This window comes from Haliotis rufescens, unplaced genomic scaffold, assembly GCF_023055435.1.
Source record: "Haliotis rufescens isolate VD_foot unplaced genomic scaffold, xgHalRufe1.0.p SCAF_4, whole genome shotgun sequence".
In the NCBI taxonomy this organism is placed as follows: Eukaryota; Metazoa; Mollusca; class Gastropoda; order Lepetellida; family Haliotidae; genus Haliotis; species Haliotis rufescens.
In genome coordinates this window covers 627,784-643,432 of record NW_025964112.1, presented here as the reverse complement: position 1 = coordinate 643,432, position 15,649 = coordinate 627,784, and the positions used below count along the sequence as shown (strand labels likewise).

Here is a 15,649-nt window from a genome sequence, read left to right as displayed (position 1 = left end):
AGTCTACACCAACCAACTGTCTGTTCTTCCGACTTGTACATGTACAAATACAAAACACACCAATGTGTTAATGTTTCAAAGTCATTCGAAATTGTATTTTGAACCCCTTTGTGCGTTTTGGTTCAAATTGGCCACTAAGGTGTCTTGCCCCAGTCACAAAATATAGCTTTTAGGTTTGGAAAATAGACATTCTCTTCATACATTTACAGAAAACACAAAAGAGAAGTACATTCCAGACCCATTTCATGTGTTTCTGTTTATCACTTTTACAAAAGTCACTCCAATGACTACTACTACTACAACTACTACTACTACTACCACTACTACCACCACTACCACTACCACTACTACTATCACTGCTACTACTACTACCTCTACCACCACTAATACTACTACTAATACCACTAGCACTGCCACTGCCACTACCACTACTACTATTACTACTACTACTACTACTACTACTACTACTACTACTACCACTAGCACTTCAACTACCACTACTACTACTACTACTAAAGGTTGTTCCTCTTTCTAAAAACCCGTTTGTAATTTGAGAAAGATTGCTCTGAAGAACAAATAATAACTTTGTTCTGGGCTAACAGCCATTATATTATAGGTCATGTATGTACTGCTACTACTACGAAAGAAGCTTGCTCCTTCTAAAAACCCGTTTGTAATTTGAGAAAGATTGCTTAGAAGGACAAATAATAACTTTGTTCTGGCCTTACAGCCATCATATGTCCTGCATGTATATAGTAGGTATGTGACATCAGTCGTTGTTTGGGAGGCCTGTCAACAGATGAGGATGAGCTGCACTCTGTCACACAAGGCTTTCGTTTTGCTGATCGTGTGTACATACCACTGCATTCCCGGTAAAACATGACTAAGTAAGATGAAATGTTACAAAACCAGGCAAAAACACTAAATTAATTATATTGCTGAGAAATGCAGGTATTAAAAAGCAAAAAGAAATTCAAGTTGCTCGTAAACACCGATGGAGAATTCGGGGAAACACCGGAAAGTAGTTCCGGCAAAAGGTCACACCATCAATTTCACAAAAACTTGTTCACATCGTTCGAACTTTTCTGTCCGTTCACAGGGGTGTGAGCCCTAAATATCAGATCACGTGACTACCCATTCAGCCAATCAGCATGAAAGAAACAGTGTCAACTTAAAGTATGAAATTATTTAACTGTTAGAAGCCAAAGTAGTATAACTACTTGTGTGAAACCAAAGCCATTTTTATTTAACGATTCACACTACATCATAAGCATGTGTTTATTAATCACTATAAAAATGTGATACCAGGTGTTTAAGAAAATGTCAGCGTATCCTGCTCCTTCGGTGGCACTCGTCAGAAATACATGCAAAGGCATGTTAGTTGTTCGCCTGAAAAAGACGGGAATATATGGTTCAAGTCAAACTAGGGACATTATTTGATCACTAATGCGTCAAACGTCCTTCACATGTCTACCATCATACTTTTTGAAAGCTTTACTGGTGCCTTTAATGTTGTAACCCTGTTTACACAACATGAGAGCAAGCGTTGTAAGACATCTTCAAAGACAGAGCATGCTCCATTGTACCACAAGTTGAGAAATGTAGACACCAAAACCTTGAGCTGCTTGAATATTTGAAAGCTGAAGTCCTCCATTTATCATACAAGCAATCTCTGCTAAAACAGCTTTATCACGCACCCAGTTAAATTAGCAGGGCTAGACGTGATAGCGAATAAGTGTTTATCTAATTCGTTTCCTGGTCGTAACATGTGATTTGCCCCCTTTCAGTGTGTAACCTGTGTATAGTTCATATGAGCCACCGCGAATTGTCTGTTGTGCGTCAGCGTACTTTAAACATTTTGCTATAGTTGCTTGGATTTATGGTTTTCATCGAAATACATTATTTAGAATAACCATTCTTGCCGAATATAAATTTGAATATTATCATCTATCATGCATAAGCGCTTTATAGTTTCAAAATGGGCTTTACGAGGAAGAATAATTTGGCGTATTACTGGAGGTAGGGACGGTTGTTGTGCCCCCTCAACCGGTGGCGTACGGTGCTTCCACAAATTGGTCTCAAATCCAGAAATTGCCCAAGCTGTTCATGTGGCAGTTTGGTAATCGATTCCGTAGATGCACCAACCGCATATGGTTGTTTATGTCGTGACGCCATACGTGGACGACCGGTCATACATGCACTCAAGTCAGGAGTGTTGCCTTGCTGGAGAAGTCTTCAGAGATTAAATTGTGTTTCGATGAACAGTAAAATATCTGGCAACTTTCTTTTTGGAAACATATCCAAGGCGCATAGATGTTAATTGTCAGTGGCATTTATGAGCACCTGATAGCTAAAAGGCCATTGTGCGCTGTTCACTCAGCAATATTCCAGCTATATGACGGCGGTCTGTAAATAACCGAGTCTGGACCAGACAATCCAGTGATTGATATCATGAGCATCGATCCACGCAATTGGGGTGGATGACATGCATCGACCAAGTCAGCGAGTCTGATCACCCGATCCCGTTAGTCGCCTCTTACGACAAGCATAGTCACCTTTTATGGCAAACATGGTTTGCTGAAGACCTATTCTTCCCCGGATCTTCACGAGCCCGAAGGCGACGCCATGTTTGTTTATAAACACTGAAAGTAGTCCCTACTTGACCTTTGATATTTGCATCTCTATCCGCATATGACCCCAACGGATATCGTTTTTATCCGTTGGCTTTATCCGGCCGAGAAGCCTACCCATTAATTATATGATAAAGCACATTATTCTGTCTGATAACTGGTTTGTGTAAATGCATATCATGAAACATTGAATAATCGTACGGGAGTGATTCACATATACATCTACTGCGTTTCGAAATTAGAGGTGCAAAACGTTGTCAATTCAAATTTTTCGAAAGCGTGTCTTGAGACAACAAGTATTTCATTAGAAAAGGAAAAGATATCTTTGTAGGTTATCTGATATCGCTACCTGCCCTGTATTCATGCTAAACAATAGGGTGTGGGTGTGCAAGATGAAAATGGCAAATAAGCAATATACAATTTCTGAAGATTTAACCCAATAGCAATGTCTCGTTTAAGTCGACCACAAATACACATGTAGTTGCAACTCTGCTTCTGTATGACCACATTAAAGCTTGATGAAGACAAGTTAACTTGTATTGAAGCCTTAAAGATACGTATGCATCCGTTACATCTTAATCATATACATTTTCAATCAGACACGTTATAACTCAGCTTTGGAAATTGTTGGTTGCCCAACAGACGCGCTGTATTGGTGCCTTTGCATGTGTTTGCGACGGTGGCCATCGATGGGGCAAGATACGCTCGTTCTTTCGCGAACACCTGGCATGGTTACTAATTGATAGAGGTTATAAAAAACATCCCAAGATATCCTAGGAACAGATTTCTTATGATTAAGGAAGCGGTTTTTAAATTTCATCGTAATCCCAATTGCAAGGAACGATGACAGTCACTGGATTGTCTGGTTCAGACTCGATGTGATACAAACCGCAGTCATTTAGCTGGAATACTGCTGAGTGACCAAATATACATTTGGGTCATGGAGCCTGAGACACGGGTTCCATCCCCACATGGGCGCAATGTGTGAAGCCCATTTCTGGTGCCCCCCGTTTCCGGTGAAAGAAATGTTCGCACATTCATGTAATATGTGGCCTGCAGGTAGTATACTGAGTGTGGGTACATCATCCTGACTTGGTCTACAGTTGCTGTGTATGGTTATATCGTGCATTTTTATGCCTCAAAGTGAGATTGACCAATCAGAGAGCAGAACCACTGACCCCACATGAGCCCGTATACCGTCGACCCGTGAAGATCCCGGGGTAGAATAGGTCTTCAGCAACCCATGTTTGCCGTAAAAGGTGAATTTGCTTGTCGTCAAAGGCGACTAACGGGATCGGGTGGTCAGGCTCGCTGATTTGGTTGATGCATGTCATCGAACCAATTTGCGTGGATCGATGCTCATGATATTAATCACTGGTTTTAATATCATAACTTGTGATGTGCAAGGACGTTCATATTTTTTGGATCACTTTCGTGACTTTAATAAGATTTTATAAAGTTAAAATTATCAAAAAGCTTACGCGTCTGAGGTTTGAACAGTAGTCTCCCTTTGACCCTTAATATCTTAGGTTGTAAGTGTTAAGTTTTGAGTTTTAAGTTTTGACATGACATGTGCGACAAAGATACCCAATAGTGTAAACTTTTCGGCATAATGAATTCGTTATGATATCTTTAGTTGCCGTATACAGTGTCATATTAGGTTAGCAGAAAGATATTGGGCGAGGCGTCAGCCGGTGTCATATTAGGTTAGCAGAAACAAATATTGGGCGAGGCGTCAGGCAGTGTGATATTAGGTTAGCAGAAACAAATATTGGGCGAGGCGTCAGCCAGTGTCATATTAGGTTAGCAGAAACAAATATTGGGCGAGGCGTCAGCCAGTGTCATATTAGGTTAGCAGAAACAAATATTGGGCGAGGCGTCAGCCAGTGTCATATTAGGTGAGCAGAAAAAGATTGGGCGAGGCGTCAGCCAGTGTCATATTAGGTTAGCAGCTGCAAACAATTTTTTCTGCTAACCTAATATAACACCGTATACGGCAACTAAAGACACCATAACTAATAGTATGTGTCGACTTATTTCAATGTCGTCCTCCGTGTACAAAACACGCAAAGCTATTGTCTACCTGGACGGGTTACAGGAAGTTTCTGCACGTGGTGCGTTTCCTGGTTGCAACGCTCAACGTAATGTTCTTGATGTGTAATCACGGGCTCGCTTACATTAACATGGTTATAGACTTCGAATAACATTGTTGACATCCACGTGCTATCCACTAAGTATTCGACTAATTTTAGTTATATGTATACACAATACCAATCATGAAGTTTGACACAGTTGCACAGTTTATTAAGGAAGTCTGACAGTAAGGGAATAATACAACAGAGATGAGAACACAGAAACATGCTTAAATTGGCAGCATCCAGTTGCAATACATAATTGATAAATAAAAGTGAATGAAACAAAACAAAGACTCGGACTTACAAATGACATGCCAACGGCGTAGTTGAGGATTTAATCACTTTAACTTTATATTATCTCATGAAGATTCTTTTCAACTGCGACTAGGTGATCCCAGAACGGTATTTACCATAGTACGAGATGAAGATCCCTCAGTGTTTAGACGATAATCACAAATTATTTCTGATCATGTATTTAAAATCCTCCTTTCACATATGTATAGGGGTGTTGTGGCAGCTCTGTACTGAATCCATTGATTCGTCAAGTCGCAAACCAAGGTTTAATTTTGTTTAAATGGATACGTTAGTGACATACAATGAGTGATTATCAACCTACGAGTGACAACGGGACATTACATGAGAACTTATTCCTTAACACGCATGATATACTAGTGTAATTTTATGTCATTCAGTCGGGGCTAGTTGTGTGAGTCAAACCGGGAATCCTCACATTATGGTGACAGAATGAAGAAATGGGCAGCGTGCGGTGTATCCGTAACTTAACCGTCTATTAAACGTGAAGCTAAAGCTGACAAAAGTAACTGAAACGGACATAAAAGATAATAAAATAATTGTCAATATTATTTCCCTCCAACTCCGGCCGGAAGTAGAATGACAATGTCAAACTTGGCATGTTTGCACATACTCCTGACCTTCTGGACCAGCACGAAATCATTAACTGTATTTATGTTAGCATGGCTAGAAAAGTGCATGTGTATCAACATGAAACCTACACACGATCATTCTACCCTTCGGGTTGATATGGAGGAGATTTATATCGGTCAATACACATACGGTTTTGAACATAAGAAACCATGACAACGAGACAGGAAGTGGGGAACAAGTCATTCTAACAAGTAATGGGACATTTATGTACTGTACAAAATAATTCTAGAAACACAATTCTAGAAACTGTATCATAAAACTAAGGAATTAAAGAAAAAAATATCGAATATGTTCGGCGGATCCATTCATCAGATGTTGGCGTAAGTTCCGACAGTCTCCAGGAACTGTCGAGAAAACTCCAGACAGAAACGGACGTCATCCTGAAAAGACAACACTGACATGAGCTGGTTCCACTGTGGATTACAACACTAGGCTAGCCTAAACAAATCAGGTCGAAGGTATGTTATGCCACAAATAATAGTCAGATGATGTCAGAGCCGTTCCACCATTCGACTGACATCCATCTCAGAGGTGGTCTCGGCCAGAATTGAGATAAGTTGAACTAGATTCACTAGTTTCACCAGTTTACGTGACTATCGCATTTCTACACAGCTTGCATGTAATCCTGTCCTGACCTTTTTATAAATGTTCCTCGATATCAAAATAAAAAGTTAATTTCTATCAACCAAGATTATTCATATTGCAATTTTGTTTTAAAAATTCTCGTTTCATTAACTGCCTGTATATGAGGAGAGATCGATCAGTATGCCGTTTACAGAATTACTTTTCTCATAACATCAACTTGTGACACAGTTCTCATTTTTGTGTAGTTTTGTAAAAAATGCTTTTCATTCTATAGTTCATGCCACAACCATTGCGACCTACCATTGTAAAGGGTGCACCTCCATGACGAGCACACAGTCTCCCCATATCAGTGATGAGGTCAACAGTTCCGTCGTCCTTCAGTCTGCTGGCGATGTTCACAAGCAGCACCAGGAGCACGGATTCTGTTGCAGTCCTGGGGACATCACAGAGATATGATAACATTAGCTGGAGCCAATATTAGTGGTGGAGTACGAGCATATTACAACAATGATTAGCTGGACGCAGAATTCGTACCAGAATACAGAGACATTAGCTTGGACCGACGTCAGAGCTGACATGGCAGACACCAGTAGGTGTGTGATGAGATCACGGGAAAAGTGTGGGGAACGAAACCTACATACCTGGATACAATCATACTGGAGCCACGTTCTGGATCCTGTGTCCATGTGAGCAAGTTGTCTATCAGCTCAGCGACACCTGGATCACGTACACTCCCAGCCAGGTGGTAGTTGTGGATCGTGGTGGTGGTGGTGGCATCATCCTGTGCCATGGGAAGATCAGTGATTGTGTCACCAAACTTCACACATGAATCAGTCCTCAAGTTATTTCAACGTAATCAATTGAAAATAATCCGTCAATTAACTATATTGGAATTTATACCGACAGAACCTTCAGGACATAGTGAGTGAATGCTATATTCCAGCGGTACCCTAGCAACATGTAGCTAGCCGAGTCTGACTCGGACAACCCAGTGGTTGATATAATAAGCCACGTCCCGTGCTGGCGGGTATGATGATACACAATCAATCAAGTCAGCGAGTCTCATCATCCGATCGATTTTAGTCGCCGCTTACCACAAACTTCCCACAGGGTCTATAGGTAGAAGACAGGGTGAGTGGTGTGTGTTGACTGGCTGTTTAGGATAAATCAGTTTATTGAGATATTGTTGGAGGCAAGGTCATATATGTTTGCCATGTAAACATAAAAAACATGGTATAGTACTGAATCAACAATCGTCGAGATGAATTTCCCGAACACAATAAGATATTTCTCGTCGTGCCAGCAAAATGAATAAACTGGTTTCATAATATTACCCTGGCCCCTGTGTGTATTGTTAAATGTAGTGGTACGTAGGCAATCTAGAAATAATATACTCCTGATATACTAGGCTCGTTCTCAGTTCGAGGAGGGCTGTTCCGTCCTGACAGGATCAACACCAAGATTCAGTATCCCGGTGAGAACATGGACAAATCAGAATATATCGACTTGAAATGTGGTTACCGCATAAGAGGTGGGATGAAATTAGGTTCATTGTATTATATGTATAGCAGTGTGCATGTGAGAGTGAGTGCCTGCTTGTCTGGACTAATACCGGTTTAATGGTTCTAGCCCACTGACACAGTCTACTGACTTCGAGTTGACAAGGCTTTATGTACGTGCATAATGCTGAGCGTACAGGGTAACAAGTATCATCTTTCAACATCATTATTATGACGCGACCGGGGATCGAACCATAGCCCTTCCACTTTCCGGGCAGACGCCCTATCCACTATACATAATTCCACTTACCTTTAATCCAAGATCAATAGTGGTGACTGAGATTCCATCTGACAGCACAGTCTTACTGCACATGCTGGCTGTGAACCTGGATGTTTTAACGTCCTTGTCTGATGACGGGAGGTGCGCCTATTAAGATAAATACCTCATGTTTCAAGCAAGGAAGTTTTAGGAACACAAACGTCGACAATATTGGTACTGTTGTGACTCAAATGGTTTATGCAGAAAGAAGATGCATACGTTTGTAAAGCAAATGTTTTGTAAATTGTCGTCGCTAACCTGATTCTCTTGACCCCACGTGATGAGTGTGCGAGAATCAGTGTTATACACCGCGTTCCAAATATCTTCTTTGTTGGGACATGAACTCATGATGTAGAAACCATTGTTCCATGTATAAGACTGAAAAAACAGGAGATTAGCATATAGGCTTCAAGCTGCCATGGGATTCAACTGAACACGAACGCAGAAAACATGAGTCGTTTATTATTTGACATAGTTCTTGCTCGTTTTGTCATATTGTGTTAAATTGATGTTAAATGTGTATGCATGCACCCTATGAAATTGGACGCAAGGGCCTTGGTACTTACAGGCACTGTTGCGATGAAGTTCCGCTCACTGTCCACTAGATAACATATAAGTACATTCGTCAGATACATTGAAGACCCGATTATAGAAGAAATATTTTGTGAAAAAACTAGTTTCGCATCTTTTGACCACACGTGGTTCAACTGATTACTTATTTTAGAGGACAGACATGTCCCATTCACGAGTTACCTTGTAATGCATTTCATATGACACATGCCTATGTAACGATTCAGCGATCAATGTTTTGCGATATTCAATGGAATCGTTGTGTGAGGTCATCTTTCGATATAAACAAAATCAAGAGGATATTATATTATGTTCAACATTTAAAATATCGCAAAAAGAAAGACCCCACTACTGGGTACACATACACGAACGTTGATTACATTTTGAACAGAACAGTGCCATGGTCATAACAAGTTTCAGCTTTGAGTGTTGTCAAAGTGAAAAGGTCAAATTAAGGTCAAAACTTATAATATAAAAACGAAACATACATGGTGATCCCAACTACAACCTACACATGTACACAATTCATCCCATTTTGACAAGGAATGCTGAACATCGGATTTGTACCTCTTGAACAAATTGGTGAAAACAAGCATATGAAGGTTCAGCTTCGTTGGTCCAGTGGTTTCTGAGGAGATGTTAAACGACGGGCCACGACACTGGCCACGACATAAACTCACGAGAGTTTCTGTCACGTGAGCAAACGTAACAATGTAGGCCGGCGCGTAGGAATACTTGTAGAGAGAAACATATGTCCGTCATCTTCAAACCATTGATCAAACTGATCTAATTATTCAGAGTGTATCATCAACAGGAAGGGACTGAACAGACAAGAAAGTTGGAAGAACACGGAGAAGGTAAGATAACTGCCAAATACACAATGTCAAGACTTGATGTCTTTAATAAGGTCAAATGGTCGCTTTAAACCAGTCTTGGCGATCCTGACCTTTGTCCAAGTTGCCTTGAACATTGACCAGTTTCTATTCATTTGGCAGGGTTATTCCAATGATTCATTCGATTATTTCGCTGACAACTACAAAACAAAAAGTGTTTGTATAAAGGTTTGTGTTATGTGATATGCGTATGCATTGTTTCGTCCCAGAGTGAGGTCGATCTTTGCAGCACCTACTGACAGCAGTATTTCATGCTGGTGCTGCCATATATGCTCACCTTTTTTTCTAGTTCAATATTAATGGGGGCACGAAGGGCCCATTCGTGTAAGTCGTGGCAATTCGCTGTGCAGAGTTGCTTCCCTTTAGGCGTGCCAGAAACCTATGACCGTAAGTTCAGTACAGATTCACCCTGGTGATGTTCTTGGTTTGTCAGCACTCACTCATTCACTAAAGCACACATGCTGAAACATTCTCTCTTTAATTGATGTCAGTGATCACAATGTTACAGTTGTGCAGATGTCTTTGTGTGAAAATTATAGGATAGTAAGTAGGTCAAATAACAGTATGCAACTAAATGAGGACATATCAACATCACATCGATTATCTTCATAACTGTGGGACTTATACATTGAAGAAACCCTCAGACCCCTCAACACCAGACCCAAAGAACATCAGACCTCTGCCAACAAACTAAACCTGAAATCCGCTATTTCCGAATACAACCTCAAGAGCCAAGGCAATAACATCATACGGGAAGCCACCAAAGTGTCTACAATGAACAACAACTGGTAACAAGAAAACTACAAGAAGCCATTGACATCAGGAGACACCAGCCAGCCATGAACCGTGACCAGGGAACCTATATTTATTGCTTTGACCATTGTCGGGGCACATTATCCAGCTGGCTTCAATTTGTCCATTGTCATTTCCATTCTACTACCTATCAGTGCTAATTACCCAAATGCCTTCCATTTGCGTTGTGTTCCTCATAATAAAGAAGTTGACATCCACAAATGATATTCCTTATAAATACATGTAATATTCTATTCTACTTACTGGGCGGGCGAGCTTGGAGCGCCTACAACAAATACAAATTTCAAATGACGTGTGGTAATAAACAATAAACAATGGATTGCAATCTAGTCACTCTTACACGACTTGTTGATGTATTCAAGAAACGTCGCACAAGTGTCAGTAAATTTATCAATTTTAAGAACTTCCATCTATTTTGCAGAACCACAACGTTTCATATGTACCTACCCCAAGATGCTGTTGTACGGTCTTGTTTCCCATGGTCACGTCAGCCAAATCATCAAGGTTCAACCTTTTGAGGAAGTTTGAATCCAAAGACGTGTCCCCTTGCGATAACCACATCGCCATCGCTTGGTAGACGAACAGATACTGCTCCTGTATGTATGATAGAGTGACATGGTTTACAAAATCAGCAGCAGCAACGCATGTTTTCCCAATCTTGATTTAATTTAATGACTTCTATCCATGACGTTTGCCCCTGTGGAGAACTGGGTTAGAACAGGTGCACAACACCCTACTGGGTGTATGAGACGCGATTAAATTGGACTGATTGGTTCTCCCCGGACGGCGTGGGGTATTGATCATAGAACACTGGTTTGCCTGGCCCAGACTCTATTATGTACAGGCTTCTATGCTGTAATGTGGCTGCGGCGTTACACGACATTCACTCACTCACTCCAGATGAAGATGCGCCTACCTTTGTCTGAATCATGTTCGTCCTCTGTCTCCTCATGCTGGATGCGATGCTGACAACGTCAACCACGCCCTCCGTCTTGGCCTGCTCCATGAGACCCTCGATAGCGATGTAGGTCCCTGTACGGCCTATACCGGCACTGGAGTTGTGTTGAAAACAGAAAGATATTGAAATAATTATCACTGGAAAAACACATGTACTTCAATACCTTCATTACTAGATACTCCTTTAACACAACGGCCTGTCGTGTTCTCATTGTCATAGATTACATAAATTGTCTTTCACTTCTGTTCTTTCTGACCGTTGTGCATAGACCTCTCTGTTCTCGTCTGGTTCACCCATATACACTGACGGACAATTATACTTAACTGTTGGTAATCACCGAATAGTGACATGAGTAATTCTTGGGTTTATGGAATGGGTGAGCTCATTACCATTACTCATCACCGTAACATCAAAGTGTTATAAATAATGGTGTCTTGATCGGCAGTTGTTAGGATGGGCGGAGCTTAGGTTGCATTATTGCACTGAATGATGTCACTCATATCGTATTGATCTTTCAGTTAAAGGTTAATAAATAAGCAGTATGTGAATGTATTATTGTTTACTTTGGTTAGAAGCCTTCAATGAAAAAGACCTGTGAACACACAGAGAACACACTGGTATGTATGTCTATACCTCCCCTTCCCCATACATCTTGGAATCTGGTGGAATAGAAACCATTATCTCTTCTGGTAACATTGTAATGCACGATATTGTTAGTTGAAGTATGTTCTCTGGTCCCTATTAAGTATTCAACTTTTTTAATATAGCTATATTTAAACTTTACATCATTTAACCAATCTGTCAAAATAAAAGAAGGGGTTTGCTGTGCATTCCTTTTGCGCTTGGAGCATTTATTAAGTCCAGCATCAAATAACACTTTACTTCAGAAGCATATCCGGAATCCCTCAACCAGATAACAACTGTGGTCTTACTTTCTAGAAAACAGATAAAAGGAGTATTTCCCTTCATTTCTAACATGCAGGGACATTCCATTGATTACTGACACCGTGCTGTGACGTAACGCAACGCGTTTATGCATGAACGTCCCAGTTAAAAAAACCCGTCTGTGGCGCTACTCCCATTAACCTTTGTCACAAGCAATATGTGACACATATATTTTCACTCTCTGTGTAAATGTATCCCAGCATATTTGGCGATTTGATTCTTTATCTATATATGGTTATCAGGTTCATAGCGACTGTAGGCTGGCGAGCGCAGTCAACACAAAAACACAACAGCACACGCCATTCACGACAAACAAATAGTACGCTCCATTCTTACCTGCAGTGAACTATGATTGGCTGCGTCTGTTCCCTTGATGTGACCTTCACCTTGCTAATGAACTCCAGTAGAGCGGAAGTGTCTGGGACGCCATGATCCGGCCAGCTGGTGAAGTGGAAGTGCTCGAGACACAGCTTCTTGGCAGCCTAAATACAGAGTGGAATTGTAAGTTTACCAATGTATTAGTCAGTGTTTATCTTATTATTCACTTTATTCAGATGTATTGTAGGCCATAGGCCCATGATACAATGGTTACAGTGTGCGTAACCATTGTATCAGTGTTGATCATATTTCACTAATGGTTATTTGGCAATTCAAACGTTTAATAAAACAAAGCTATACTATACCTGATTGTGTTGCACGGAAAGCTTAGTGACCGTGTAGTTTGCGAAGCGTGTCTGTGTATCCATGGTTACAGATATGTCCCCGTACGTCTCTGTACCTTTCTCCGGCCAATAACGAAGGCACTTCATCTGTGTTTAAATGTATTTTAAACAGATAATATCAAACAGATTACGAATATTCCCCAACACTAACGACATAAATATAAAACGTCAAGGACAAAGAATAACCAGTCTCCAATATCTACCAAAACAAATTCCACTGGGCGTAATGGGCAAAATAGCTGTGAAACATACACAAACTAATGAGCAAAAGAAACGCCACCAAACAGTTTTCTAGTCTAAAACAAAACATACGCAACATTTAACAGTTGATGTTTTATTATGAAAAACAATTATCCAAAAACGGCATTTGAAATGGACAAGATAAAAAAACCCCATGTACTTAAAGTTCTGCAAGCCGGTTGATCGTGCTGTGTGTACTGTCCAGTAGTCGATCAGACCCGCAGAATCGACGTCGATCTATTTTAAAGTCCCGTGCTACACACATGGCTCAGTATCGGATGTGACAACGATGGCTCTAGCAACGATGCAGGTCCTAATACGGCATCGAACTGAGTACACGAGTCTCCTGACATCCTGATTTGGGATCCTACGCCATTCTTCCTGCAGGGTTCTTGCCAAAGCATCCCTTCTCCGAATCCTGTGTCCAAGTTGGTACAAGAAGTGCTCTATGGACGACAGGTCCGGTGATCTGGCTGGCCACTGCAATACGGTCACGTTGTTGGCGTTCAGAAAGACGCAAGTGGCTCGAGCTGTGTGAGGGGTTGCGTTGTCCTGCTGAAACAGCGTCCATGGGTGTCGTTGCAGGAAAGGCAGTATCACAGGCCGCAAAACCTCATCAACGTAACGGCGTGCAGTGAGATTTGGGAATCTGGACCTCAGGTGAAGCACCCGTAAATAGCGGTTTTCCTATGGGGTCGTGACCTCTGGTCCTCCACTCCTCGGCCTTTCTGCAGTACTGCCAGTTTGCCTGTGACGTGTGACACGCCTGGCGATGGTGCACTTGAAGCAGCCCATGACCCTGGCAACGTGCTCCTGCGTGGCTCCAATTTGCAACATACCGATGTCTCTCTCCCTCTGCTCTGCGTTTAGTCGAGGCATGTTCGTTGTTTTAAACGGTTTCATGTGATGAGAGAGTGCAATCCTGCTCATGTTTTATACTAGAATTTCATACGAGTAACTTTGTGCACATTTTGCATTTTTTAGTGATTAAATGATCTTTTCTCGAAAATCACCTGAAACCCATGCACATGTTCACAGAGAATAGGTAAGTTGCATTCCAGCTATGTGTTCCCAACTGTTTTCGTGCTGTTTGGCAAATGTGTTGAAAACTGACGACCAATATTTATTTAGTGGCGTTTCGTTTGACCCTCAGTTTATTTGGATTACTGAAAATCAGTGATGATACCATGTGTTAGCGAAAAGTATCGTTTGCATGCAACCACATTTAATGTTGAGTATGTAGTGTTGATTGTTTCCATTTGTCCTGGGTACAGCAACTTCCCCTTTACAGTTGTATTGCATCATCGTTACATATTAATGTATGTTACAATCAATTGTGCAGATGCAGTGTTACACGCGGGTATCCGATATTGCATTGTCATATAATGTCTTTGAGTGAGTGAGTGAGCGTTTGACACTATTTCAGTACAGACGGATATTATTTTGGTGAAACGCTCGAGAATGGGTCTGTTGCACATCGTGTTGGCAACTTTGTAACCATCACCCATATATCGAATTCTTCGAAAGTCGGTGTAACAGAAAATACATGTGACAGCATCACCAATATATCATCACCTTGCCGGCCTCGATGAGACCAGTTACCATGACAACGATTCTGCATTCTTCCTGCCAGATCATCCCCCAGAAGTTATCAACAATCTCGAGTCTGTAGGGCCCTGTGAACGATATCAGCTCTTTCAGTACTTTGATATACATAGAGCACGTTGTTTCTGGCTTCATCAATACAGAATAACAAAACACTCATATATATCAAGGTTTTCAAGCCTATATACTCTTACGACATTGCAGTGGTGGTCATTAATGTACCAATCAATCATACCTTGTGCTGCTATGTAGCGCCTTTCGTTGTCGTATCCCTACAAAAACAATATTGTGGTCAGGTTACACTAGAAACTGCAAATGTCAGATTATGTTTGCATAAACCCATTCAGAAACAATTATATGATCATATATCATACTGCGCATACACCGCACTTTATAACATATAATAAGACTATTCCATGGGCTATAGACATAATTTTACCACTAAACAATGCTATGTCACACTGAGCATATCTTGTAATTGATCATTGTAACATAACAGTGTGGCTTTAACCTCAATTAAACACTAAACGGTCATATCTCACACTGAGCATATCTTGTAATTTATAACATATATTGATACGATACGGTGGGTTACGGCCATAATGTAACACTAAACGCTCACGTCCACATAGCTTGCGTTGATGTAGTCTCCTCCACCGCCGCTGTTGTCGTCATGCAGCACCACACGGTTGTAGTCATCTATACAAAGACAGAACACCAGATCAGGGGCGTAATGTTACAAAATGTGATAAATTATAACCCGGTGTTACATTACATTCAAGTTTAAACG

General features: G+C 41.0%; 1 protein-coding gene across 1 annotated transcript in view; it reads right to left on the bottom strand.

Annotated features, from left to right (window-relative positions):
• Positions 1-4,912: 4,912 nt before the first annotated feature.
• Positions 4,913-15,649, bottom strand: part of LOC124150365 (receptor-type tyrosine-protein phosphatase epsilon-like) — a 41,418-nt gene continuing 30,681 nt past the window's right edge. The window contains exons 12-25 of the mRNA XM_048382165.1: positions 15,482-15,558; positions 15,095-15,131; positions 14,830-14,930; positions 12,976-13,101; positions 12,629-12,774; positions 11,306-11,441; positions 10,837-10,983; positions 10,633-10,654; positions 8,680-8,714; positions 8,372-8,491; positions 8,105-8,221; positions 6,937-7,112; positions 6,596-6,728; positions 4,913-6,090 (exon numbers count right to left, since the gene is read on the bottom strand). Of these exons, the coding sequence (XP_048238122.1) occupies positions 6,019-6,090; positions 6,596-6,728; positions 6,937-7,112; positions 8,105-8,221; positions 8,372-8,491; positions 8,680-8,714; positions 10,633-10,654; positions 10,837-10,983; positions 11,306-11,441; positions 12,629-12,774; positions 12,976-13,101; positions 14,830-14,930; positions 15,095-15,131; positions 15,482-15,558 (1,445 nt within the window). The 3' untranslated portion in view covers positions 4,913-6,018. The remainder of the gene's footprint in view (positions 6,091-6,595; positions 6,729-6,936; positions 7,113-8,104; positions 8,222-8,371; positions 8,492-8,679; positions 8,715-10,632; positions 10,655-10,836; positions 10,984-11,305; positions 11,442-12,628; positions 12,775-12,975; positions 13,102-14,829; positions 14,931-15,094; positions 15,132-15,481; positions 15,559-15,649) is intronic.